Below are 12,805 nucleotides of genomic sequence, written 5' to 3' on the forward strand. Positions count from 1 at the left end.
ACGTTAAGCCTGAGTTTATATAAATGATGTGATTGAGTCTCAGACTGCCCTGCAGGGGCCTGAATGGATTTTCTTAAGATAAGTCAACTAAGTCTTGTCTTTGTAGAGACAACATCAGTACCAAGAACTGAGGCCAGTTTGGTATTCAACGGTCCGTAATGTAGGGTGATTTCTGATTTTTGAACAAAGAGATGGTTCTGTTTGCCCTGCTTAACTTGTGAACTGCACACAACTCTTATGTTGCTCATTGTTAGTTACTATCAATTGTTTCCTTTCAACCAAACGTGTCAACTGGTGTCAAGTCAACATTTATTTAAAGTGTAAAACAATGAAAGCATTAGCAGAACTAACAACCAGTATAACCTGTGAGTGTTTCTAAATGAGTCATGTTTACATTAAACATCTAATGTTGAAAGAGCGCGGTTTTACAACAATGTTGTACGCTGTATAAGGTTATGACCAATGGAAAAAATGAGTGCTATAGCTAATCAGTGTTAATCTTGTGTGTTTGTTAAACTACAAAATTAACTTGTGGTTGTCATCTGGTTTCTTTGCATACCAGCGTCTGTTGTATTTACACTTGGGGTAAAGATAGTTTAATCTTACCCAGACATTATTCATGTTCTTTAATGATTTTTGGACAATAATTTTTGGTTTATCACCTCAAAATCATTGGATCTGGGCCTCAGGGATTCAAGTGTTTGAAGCAGCGAAGGTGCAGAGCTGTCAACATCATCAGATTGTAAGAATGTTTGAGCTAGATTGAGCTTACCGTAGTGGCCAAAATATAAGATGATATTTCTTTCTATAAATTACATTTAAAAAAGTGGGGGTGGTGTTATATTTGAGGACTAGACAATTGAATTTTCACAACATCAGATATTCTTTTTGAATGGAAAGAGCGCTGGTGTTGCATTATATGTTGTTTGTAACCTTAATGTTGCCATGCTAGCAAGTTATTTCAAGTTTATAGGTTAATATATTTGTTTATTTTAGAATCAGTTGGCCATAAAAAAGTGTTTTGTAAGCTCAGTTTAACCTGCAGGAGTTTCTGAAGGCTTGTGTAACATGTTTTTCTGCTGCAGAGGAAATAAATTCATGATGATGGAAAATGAGTCCAGAGCATCTTCTGACAACAAAGAGACGATCTAAAAATAGTAACTACTGAAGAAAATCATTTCCCAACAGCCTGACAGGAGAATGTAAGTGTGTGACCAATAAAATAGACGAATTTATGTTCTTAGATTGAAGTATTCCATGTTTCTTAGAGAAAAGGCTTCAAAGATGAGATCTTTTCTTCTTGTCGGATCAATAATATACCTTTGGGATGAACTGTGAGCCAGACCTTATAACCCATCAATGTTTGTGTGTGTTTGTTCTTTTGTAAACTGATAGAGTGGTTTGACCTCTCCTGAACATTAACTATAGCAACATGTGATGTCAATGTGATATGAAATATTACCAGAGTTCCCATCCATTGGCTGTGTGTTTGTGTATGGAGGCACTGTCACTGTACACAACTTGTTCGTCATATACAGCCATACATAGCACACAGGCCGGGCAGAGTAAACACACAGGCTGCATTGTTATGAAGGCATCCATTTAACCACCCATGATAACATGCCTACTGACTGGAAGCACAGAGTGGCGACAGCAAGACTGTTAGATCAAACCCAGGAGGAAGGTTTGAGCCCTGAGGATGGATTTATACATAGCGTATGTTTGTTACGGTTTTTACACCAATTAGTCGCAGGAAATAAGGACATAAATCATGAACTGATTTCCCCCTTTTACACTGCAGGAAATTTTCCAGTAACAAAAGAACTGTTTTGCTAAATTCATGACATTAACACGCTAATTTAAGACGGTGAACATTATACCTGCTGACCATCTATATGAGTTAGCATGCTGATGTAATCTCCAGTACAGCCTCACAGAGCTGCTGGCATGACTGTCATCTGTAGTCTTGTTACTACCTAAAAAGCAAAGGTGGAAAGTAACTACATGAATTACTCAGGTACTGTACTTAAGTATGGTATTACGTCCCTTTGGTGGACTAGGGGAAGCGGGGACAGTAACACGACAACTGAAATTTAAAGAGTCAAAGTAGAGGAATGGAAGAAAGCACAATTTATTTTAACTATTTACAATATTTACAAGTCCAAAAATGTTCTCAAAACATGGCAGAGGACAGGAGAAAGTGGTTGTGACAAAGTAAAATACATTATCACCACCTCTGAAAATAAAAACCCAATTAAAAGACCTAACTTGCTTATCAGAGTGACATCAACAAAAACCATTACAGTTGGGGCACCAACCAATAAATCCATTGTATCTAACAAAAGTTACCTATGTGAGTGAAAGTGCACAGGGTACCCCAAGTTTTATTTAAAAGGGTACCAACAGCTCGTACGCAGGTTCCTTTATATTTAACTCCACCAATAAGTTGTTATACAGACATCCACGGGTGGAAGCTGGCACCTGGAGAAAGAACAGGGGCAGGAGAGAGATAGAAACAGCCAAATGGAACGCAGTCAATGATTTTGAGGTATTTAGAGTCTTCATATTGTATGTTACTCACTTCATACCTCTAGTCAACTACATTTTGAGTCATGCTAGCAACACAGCTCCAGGGATGTAATGTTGGTCAGTTTGTTGGTCCATCACTTTGGTCCAAAATGAAACATCTCAACAACTGGTTGTTGCAGCAACCAGGCTTCATTCAGTCCACCTCAGCTCCACCTCTTTGCCCATTTTGGATTAGCCAGGAGTTAGGCGGAGTCAGGCACTGCCAAGATGGCGACAGCCAGAGCTGCCCACTTTGAACTTAAAAACTGCTCTTCAAAAACCTATTGGTGACGTCATGGTGGCTACGTCCATATTTTTTACAGTCTGTGGTGCTAACACGCTAAACTAAGATGGTAACCATGATAAACATTATACCCTCTAAACATCAGCATTCTAGCATTTAGCTCAAAGCACTTCTGTGCCTTAAGAGAGCCTCACAGAGCTGCTAGAATGACTACAAGAACATAGCACTTCCTTCATTGGAATCTTTTTTATGATTAAACATAATCCAGACAGCAAATATGCTTCCTTCAAAACACAGGTAGATTAAATGGTTACTATGAAATAAAAGACCGGGAAAACAGGAATTTGCTGACCTTGTGGGGCATCTTACGAAGTTGTCTCACATGCAGGATCTCCTCCAGACTGCTACCACATATCTACAATATCATTCAGACTGTCAGCATGGACTGGTTGTCACTAGCGTCATTGTCAGTGCAGGGGATGGGAACTTCTTGTAATGTAATTATCATTAATACAAAGTTATGTAGCTAACTTATGAAATAGTCAAAAAAAAGAGAAAATGAGAGTGATGAGGAAAAGAGCAAGCAAGAGACACAAAAACTTAATGTTATTCGGTTAATGAAGTTACATATGAGGTAAAAACAACCATAAAAACATAGGCGATACAGGTTCCCTTCCCAGTTGCCTTGTTTTCCTCATTTTCACAGCTCTTCTGATGTGGAAAAAACACAAATAAAGAGTGTGAAGGTATTTTTCCATCCTGATTAAGTTCCTGATTTGTACTCCTGGACTGGGACTGATGCTAAAATATTCTACAAGTAAAACTAGGTTGGCCCTAACATGATCAACAGCAGATGTTTTTTTTTTACTGCTTCAGGAAACTATCACAACAGGGCTGCTTCTTTCCTGAAAGGTGCGATGCAAATAAGCTTTGATTTGAATGAGTGCAGTCAAACATGCTGTCTCACTGTGTGACACTCAGAGGCAGGAAGTTCACCATGTAGCTGCACAAAACCACATATGATTTTAAAAGCTGATGTCCTGGCTGGCAGAGGAGAAAGAAACACTGATAAATGTGATTAAAAGGGAAGTAAAATGTGAGGAGGAGAAAGTGTGAGAGTGAAAAAGGAAGATATATATCAATAAGATATACAATAGGAACAGCTCTTTAATTATTGAGGTCTGAAAATCTTTTGACTGTAATGAGTTTTTATGAAACCAGAAGAAAGACGTGAGTGGGAGGCAGTCTTGAGAAAGACATTCAGGAAACTGTCAACTTCCTTGTTTGTCAGAAACATGTTGATTTTTCTTCTCTCTGATTCTCTTCTCTTTTCTTCTCTTCTGTCTCCTCTACTGACATCTACTGTACTACATCACACATGCAACATATGTCTTGCACAACAATGCATTTTCGCTGTTTTTCTATCATTGTTCTCTACATACAGTATCTACATTACTCTGCATTTCTTGGTGCATTACTGTCACCTCTAGATCATTGGACAAGTGTGAAAGCTAGTTAGCGACTAGCTTTACCAAACTCCTGTAACGCATCAACACGTTTTTTTATATTTTGTTTTATGCAGATTAACCACTGAGATATAATGTGTTAAATTAGTTTTACTTTTTAGATGTTGGCAGTTGGATTTCGTTACTTTGTGGACAGATGCTGGCGAGCTGTTTTCCCCTGTTTCCAGCCTTTATGCTGAGCAAAGCTAACTGTCTGATGGCTGTAGCTTCAGACAGTTAGCTTAGCTTACTGACTTACTAACTTTTCACACAACTATCACATAGTAATTGCTGCATTTCTTCGTGCATTACAGCCACCTCTAGATCATTGGACCAGTGTGAAAGCTAGTTAGCGACTAGCTTGACCAAACTCCTGTAATGTGTCAACATGTTTTTTTTATACTTTGTTTTTTGCAGATTAACCATTTAGATATAATGTGATAAACTAGTTTTACTTTTTAGATGTTGGTAGGTGGATTTCGTTACTTTGTGGACAGAATTAGGCTAGCTGTTTTCCTGTTTCCAGTCTTTATGCTAAGCTAAGCTAACTGTCTGTAGCTTCATATTAAACACACAGATAAGACAGTGGCATTGACCTTCGTATCTAACTCTCAGCAAGAAAGCAAAAAATCATCAAACTGTTTCTTTAAGAGCAGAGCAGAGGCTTGTCGATTTTAGCAATTTTTAATCTTCGATTTTTAAATTCTTGCTTCTCAAATGCAAAGATTTGCTGCTTTTCTCTGTTTTACATAATTGTAAACTGAAGACGTCACCTTGAGCTATGGAAAATTACAACAGACCTTTGTTGTAATTTTCCTTTAATAAATGGTTGAGTCCTTTTGTAAAGTTGCTTACTTCTATCTCACTTTCAAACCTGTGGCATCATAATTGCACTGCAGGGACCCACGAGGCCTGACATAGGACTGTTTGTGTAGGTTCTCTGTGTGATGATGTACAGCATGTTCTGTGCAGTACCACGGCTCCTTTCATGTATATCACACCTCCAGTGATTTATTGAGAAGCTCCATTCATCCACAACCTAATAATGAAACCTTCCTAGAAATGGGGGATGTTAGATTTTGTGCATGAGCAGCCAGTGTGGGATCGACCAAGTATCTTCATGAACTATAATGAAGCTAATTTTCAGCATTTTTTGAGACTAGAATAGTGGTTTTGGAATTTATATAAACAGGCAGTGTAGCTTTTTAATTAGAAAAGTTAATTAGAGTCACATTACTCTTGAATCCTTCCTCCTCTTTCAGCTTTCTTCCGTTTCCCCTCTTTTTTTTTTTCCCTTCTGAGGTTTCTTCATTGTTCATTTTTCCCTCGGCTCTGCTTTAGTTCACGTCGTTCACTGCTCTGTTCACTTTGGAGCAGGAAGTGTGTTACAGCAGAGCGGAGAGAGAAAAGAGATCATTAGAGTAGAGGAGGAGAGGAGAACAAAAGAGGACGTCGCAGCGTAGCAGAGTGAAAACAAGAGGAGAGAAGTAGAGCAGAAAGAATCAAAAGTGGGATAAAATAGAGCAGAATTTGACAGAACGAAGCATCAGTTACCATCAGTCACTGTGTTATAAATGACCCAGCAAACACTCAGCAGTGGCATTGAAGGATTATTGAGTCATCTGATCATTATTTTCTCGATTGATTGTTTCACATGTGTGTAGATTTGGGTATGGACGATGTGAGGACGTTCAAATGATCTTGTAATTTTAACTCTGCATAATGTTAACTGTAAGATCTCTGCAGAGTTGCCAGGTTTGTATGTTTTCTACAACAAGTGGGTCATTCTGATACCCGACTGATGATCTGGCAACCCTCAACTTCAAACTGCGTTAGGTATTGACGACTAGCTGCAGTTCGACAGTAGTAGAATCTGTAATAAACAGCAGTAAATCTGCAGCTGTTTGTATTTATAGTTTAAACATTTCAAATGTCACAGACTGTCTTCACTGGACAAAACTAACATCAGTTGATATTATAGGTGAATTTCACAAAGAGGGAATTTGATGCTAAAAAGAAAACCTCTCTCGCTGTTCATATGGTCGCCTGACTGTTGTTTTAAGACACAGTTGAAAACATTGTGAACCCGTCCTCTAAGATCGTGTTAACATCAGCTGTCTGTGGTGGTGAAGATGACGCTGAATACATTTTAAAGTAGGTTTGCATGTGTGACTGTCTGGAAATTGTGCTATATATTGAAAATACAGGCGTCACAAAGTGTGCATTTTGTAAACGACACAAATAAATGTCTATTCAGTATGAAAACAAAGCTTCATGTGCAGTAAATAATCTACAGTTTTTATGTTTTTTATAATAAGTCATGTTCGCTGGTTTAGAGCCACAGGTGACGTTTTTAAATGTCTCTTTTTGTCTGATCAACGGTCCAAAATCCAAAGATAATCAGTTTACTGTCATGTATGATACAAAAAAACTTAAAATTCTCACATTTGAAAAGTGGAAACCAGCAAATATTTGGCAATTTTTTCTTAAAAAAATTACTAAAATGATCATTTGATTATCAAAATAGTTGCTGATTAATTTTCCATCCATCAACTAAATGATTAATGGACAAATTGTTACAGCTGTACTGGCATTAAACCTGAAACCATTAGAGACACTCAAGGTTCCAGGTTACATTATGGGAAATGTGGGATGCAGCTTTTTTGGAGCTTGACCCATACTAGATAATAAAAGTCAGCATCTGTTGCTTCAACTTTGACCATTCTTTATACCACTTTTATCAGTTACAGGATCTCACCTGCCGCCTGCTGTTTCAGTACTTTTAAACGTTTTATCAGGTCAAATAAGAAACCGTTTGCTGATTAAAGCTTGTAAATCAAGCACTTTATATGTAAAAGCTTTTGGTCACACTAAATGAGATAAGTTAGTTAACTACAGGGATTTGTTCGATTATAATCACATTCTTGTTTTGATGAGTTTTTGTCGTCTTTTTAGAGTTTGTGCTTATCTTGAATCATCGCCGTTGTTGGCGTGTGAAGCTCTTGGAGATTTTGCAGGTGATGTTGTTTTATACAGATAAAAACAGCTTGATTTGACCTTTTCTTTCTCCTCTCTCAGCGACCTCACTGACCTGTCTGTCTGGTCCTTCCTGAATCACATTTGTTTGTGCGTGAAACTTCCTGAGTCGCTTTGCATCCATGAGTCACGGATGCAAATCAGCATTTCCTTGGTGTTGGTTTTATTATGTGCTGCAGCACAGCTGGACAGATGAACTCAAACAACCTCAAGCAACGGATCAACGAGTCCTCCAAATTAAATGAAAAAGTATGTCGCTTGGTCTGTAGAGTGTCGTTTCTCAATGGGGGGTCCGCAGACCCCTAGTGGTACATGGTGTAGTTGCAAGGGGTCCGTGAAATAATAAAATATATATTTTAAAAAGATCCTATGGCCTTTACAGACATACTGCATTTCCTCAAATAGTGTCCAAGGCCTTTATTTACCTCAACTGCAGAAGGTAACAGGCCTTTATTTCTAATTCTTCTTCTATTTAAGTATTAATGGTCATATATCAAACAGCTGTCTGTTTCAGACGCCAGTCAAACGGACTCTGGTCCACTGGTCTCAGGACTGCAAAGGGTCCAGTACCCAAAAAAGGTTGAGAACCACTGCTCTAGAGCGACACATAGAAGCTTTTCTTTTTCGAATGAACAGTTCATCTAGATGGTAGCGAGGTGTGACTTCACCTGATGGTTTTCACTGGAGCTGGTTTGAATTCCAGAGCTGCGGCTTAATAGTCGGCCCCACCTTTTCTGTTTGGGTTTGGGCCCTGGAAACACGCCAAATGCCAAATACTTTAGCTACATTGTGCTAACACGGCAGGTATCATAATCTAGTAACATTAAACAAAATATTGAGACAATAGTCCGACTCTTTGCGAGTCCCGGAGCCAGGGAGAGGGTTTGTGTCTCTATAACAATGTCACATGACTTCCTCCTTTGCTCCACTTAAATGCAAAAACACAAAACTTTTTGTTACTATACTTCCACTGCAGCTCAACAGGGAAACACAAAGAGGGAATTTGATGCTAAAAGGACTGTAAATGTGTCAGATATCCACTTGATATGACTAACTCAGACTGCTGAAGCTGAATACAAGCTTCACATCAACATTTAAATGACTGTGTGGACACACTGTGTATTTTGGCCTCCATCACTTCCATTGAAAGCACATTTGAAGGATCTTTTAATATCCAGTATGAACAGGAGGAATGATTACAGCAAGGAAAACCTCTTTCACTGTTACTATGGAAACCTGTTGTTTAACACACTTGAAAAACGTGTCCTTTAACGAGGAGTAACATTTCAGTTATTTGGACATTTATTCTTATTGTTTGATGGCAACAGTGAATTCTCTCTGTTTTCATCAGGGCGTCTTTGTGTTTTACCTGCTTGTGAAACTAACCACTATTCTAAATCCTTCATTTCTTCTGAAAGTCAACTACTAAATGCTCCATTTTTATTCTTTTTGTGTGCTGTATATTTTAATACAGTATTTATTTGTCTGTATGTTATTGTGTTGCGTGTACAATGATCTGCTCCAAACAAAATGTCCCTAGTAGGATTAATAAAGTTGTTTTAAACTCCTAAATAAATGGAACTAGATGTGACGTACTGCTCCTTTATTAATAATAATAATAATAATAATAATGATGAACTTCATTTGAATAGCACTTTTTGAAACAGTGTTACAGTGTGCTTCGCAAAAAACAACAAAACAAAATGAAATAGTAAAAATGATTTGTACAATACAAAGTAGAAGTATAGGACATGGGGCATAAAAAACAATTCATACAGAAATGTTTTTAGAAGAGATTTAAAGATAGTGGCTGAATTTCAAGAGGAAACCTGATCAAGAGTTTGGGGGTAAAACTAAAAAACAAGTTCCTGCAGATGAGACTGCAGCTTTATGCAAATATGATCAGTGAGTGGGTGTTCACACCGGCAGCCGTGTGTGTGCTGATATTTGATTATTAAATGTTTCAGCGTCATTCGCTGTACTTTTCTGTTGAAGGGTTCACAGTCCTGCCTCGTCCTGGCACCCGGCGGCCTTTGATAAGTCTGTGGATTGTCCCTTTAGTAAAGCAAATATTCCACCTGCTCATTAGACTGTTGCATCGTGCATTTGAGAATTTTAGTTATGGTAAATAAGGTTAGAAACGGGTTAACTGGCAGGTCATGATTCATGTCTGATGCCACTTCTGCTCTGCAGGAAGTTAACGTAGACGTGACGTAACATGAAGCCGGCGTCACAGGTTCTGCTTTTATTTGTTTTCCACTGAAGTGATGGAGGAGTTCCAGGCTCCTGATACTATTGCCAAATCACAACAACAACGACAATGTTGTCTGAGCTATTCAGTTTACTGTCACGTTTGACACAAAAAAAGCTTCAAATCCTCACATTTGAGAAACTGCAACAAATACATATTTGGCATTTTTGCTTATTCAGTTATCAAAGTTAAGTTTCTGTCGATCAAATAAAAAAAGTAATTGACTAATTGTTGCAGCTCTACTTGCATTAAACCTGAAAAAATTAAAGAGACACTCCAAGTTCCAGATTGCATTATGGGAAATGTAGGATGCAGTGGGGGGTTTTTTGGGGGGGATTTAAAGTCTGAATATTTCAGCGTCTGTTGCTTCAACTTTGACTGCTCTTTATTTTTAATTTGTCTCTCAAATGTCCCTCAACTTTATAGAAATGTAATATTAAAATACCAGTTACAGGATTTCACCTCCAGCTTCAGTAATTTTAGACATTTTAACAGGTAAAAAAGAAATCATTTGCTGGCTAAAGCTTATACATTTTCAGTTTTTGTTGACTCAATGTTTGTTATTGAGGTCGTAGTGGGTGATGGTTTTGCTGCATACGTGATCTTTACGCCTCTACTGCAGGGGTCACGGGTCGGTTTGGACAGTGGAAACGTGTTTCTTTATGCTTTGTTAATTTCTTTTAATTTAATTAAGAATAAAAATGATTTACGACACTGTTTAGTTTTGTATCTGAGGGCAGATGTCATGATGAGATTACTTAAGTTACAGCTTATTTTAATACTCATTTGCCTAAAAATGACTCATACGTGAATATATGCTGTGTTGAGACTTATTTGGTTATCTACACATGATAAACAGCTGCAGCTTTATTTATGGTTGATTAAGTAATTCTGTTGTCTCTACTAGTTCTCTACACTTTCATATTTATGGCCTGTGTGATCATGAAAAAGGGATTAAAAATCGCTTTCTATGTGGTATTAAAAAGTACTTTAAAAGACTTTGTGAACATTGCAGAAACGTTGGATGGAGACATGAACTGATTCATGTTTTATTTTGCTGAAATTAGATTGAAACTTTTAATGGACTGTATGAAAATGATCTTGCTGGTGGGCGAGTTTGAACCTCACGTTTCACTTTGTCAAAGGGTTATTTATGTTTTTGTGTTATTGTGTACCCCAATTTAAAGGTGTTTTTCAGAATTAACTTTTATTATTTATCAGAACAAAACAAAACAACACAAACATCCTCCTCACCGCCCCAATTTAAAGCTTAATATCTTAATGGAACTTGTAATGTTTGGCAAACCTTTATGAACCATGGTGCATGTGAACGTTGTAGTTTTGATGTAACTATTTACTGTTATTGCAAAAGAAGGCTGAAATAAAATATTTAATATAGGAGGAGGGATAAAAGACTAGTAAAACATGCTTCCCTGAAGTAATTTTCACACAGTTCCTAAAACGTTTTAAAGGAAACAAATGTTTAGTGTTACAGTCTGATAAACATCATCATCACAACCCCGTGTGTCTGTTTTCCCAACAGAGAAGGACTACAGCAGCCTCTGTGAGCGGCAGCCGATCGGACGGTTACTGTTCAGGCAGTTCTGTGAGACTCGACCTGAGCTGAGACGCTGCGTCAAGTTCCTGGATGCCGTGGTAAGAAAAGAGAAAGAGAGAGAGAGAAAGTGTTTTTGTTGCAGAGTTTAAGAGCTTTTTTCCACAAAAAACGCCCCTGTGAAGTGTGTGTGTGTGTGTGTGTGTGTGTGTGTGTGTGTGTGTGTGTGTGTGTGTGTGTGGGAATGAAGGAGGGAGGTGGAGGGTCTCAAGGACTTCTGTTTCTTTCTTCCTCCAAATGCTTCTCAATTCCGGGTATTGAAGGGAAGGAGGGGTGTTTGTGTGTGTGTGTGTGTGTGTGTGTGTGTGTGTGTGTGTGTAAGAACTCAAATGAGAGAAACAGGTTTTTTTTCCTACCTCCAAATCAGAAGGAGGGAGGCAGGTGTCACATTAAAACAAAAAAAAAGGGTTGGATGAAGAAGATGGTGAGGATGGACGAGAGGTTGAAGAGGAACGAGTTCTACTAAGTTCTTTTAAAGGACACATATTCTGGATTTTTCTGGATATTTCCAGCTCTATATTTATATTCTGGGGCTCTACTGGAAATTTTTTGCATGATTTCCAGTTAAAAACTCCTTATTTATCTTATACTGGTCCTTTATACAGCCCCTCAGTTCAGCCTCTGTCTGAAACAGGCCGTTTTAGCTCCTGTCTCTTTAAGCTCCGCCTCCCGATGAGCCCACTCTGTTCTGATTGGTCAGCTTCAGGAAGCTTCCTCCGGCTCTGGATTTCACTTCTTTTTCTCCTTCTTTACTCCAAATATAGACTTCTCAAATCCATCCGTACATGTTGGAGCTGATTCAGATTTGAAATATGAGAGTGTCATCACGAGGAGGAAGTAGATGTAATTATGCAAATGTAGCTTTCAGAGTAGGCTGAAGCCCTGGGTTTTGACTTGCAGGGAGCATTTCTACATACATTCACCTCAAGTTTTGGAACGTCGACAATGTTTAACATTATAACAGGATAAAAATAATAGAAAATCACAAAAAGCAGAATATGTCCTCTTTAAAAGGTAGCAAACACATAAAAACAGCAACACACAATAGTTTAGGAAGTTAAGAGGGTCAGAAATGTGCAGCAGGATTTAAAAGATAATTAAAACAGAAAAAGTGCAAAGTTAAGAGTTCAGTTCATGACAAAAAACTGATTTTCACCATCAGCCATAAAGATAGTTTTGTTTTTTTGTGCTTTTTAAGATTTTAAGATACCTGTCTCTGAACATCTTAAACAATAAAATAGGTTGTTTATCCTCTTCTTCACGTTTTACAAAACTGATACAGACTGTATGTGTGATCTAACACTGACAGATCAGGTTAACTTAAGGCGACTAAAATTGACGTTATTATGTGATTTAGATGAAATTGAAGACAATTTAGTCCAATACTTTGGTTTATGACCGAATTTCTCCAAAACTAATGACATTACACTTAAGCCTTAGTGGTTCTTCGTGCTTAGTGCCAACTAGCAAATCTAGCACATTTAGCCCAATTATAGCCTCACAGAGCTGCTGGCAAGGCTGCAGACTCTTGGGACACATTAACACTCATTTTCAAGTGTCTCGTCTCTGGATAAAATTCACATGAA

The 12,805-nt window shown here is 37.9% G+C and overlaps 1 protein-coding gene across 2 annotated transcripts in view; it reads left to right on the forward strand.

The window, feature by feature from the left end:
- Positions 1 to 12,805, forward strand: part of grk6 (G protein-coupled receptor kinase 6) — an 81,479-nt gene that overhangs the window by 23,723 nt on the left and 44,951 nt on the right. For both annotated transcript variants that reach the window (XR_010931209.1, XM_067608891.1), the window contains exon 3: positions 11,148 to 11,260. Coding sequence is in view for 1 of the 2 variants with exons in the window: in XM_067608891.1 (XP_067464992.1) it covers positions 11,148 to 11,260 (113 nt within the window). In the remaining variant the exon portion in view is untranslated. The remainder of the gene's footprint in view (positions 1 to 11,147; positions 11,261 to 12,805) is intronic.

Source organism: Thunnus thynnus, chromosome 13 (assembly GCF_963924715.1).
Source record: "Thunnus thynnus chromosome 13, fThuThy2.1, whole genome shotgun sequence".
In the NCBI taxonomy this organism is placed as follows: domain Eukaryota; kingdom Metazoa; phylum Chordata; class Actinopteri; order Scombriformes; family Scombridae; genus Thunnus; species Thunnus thynnus.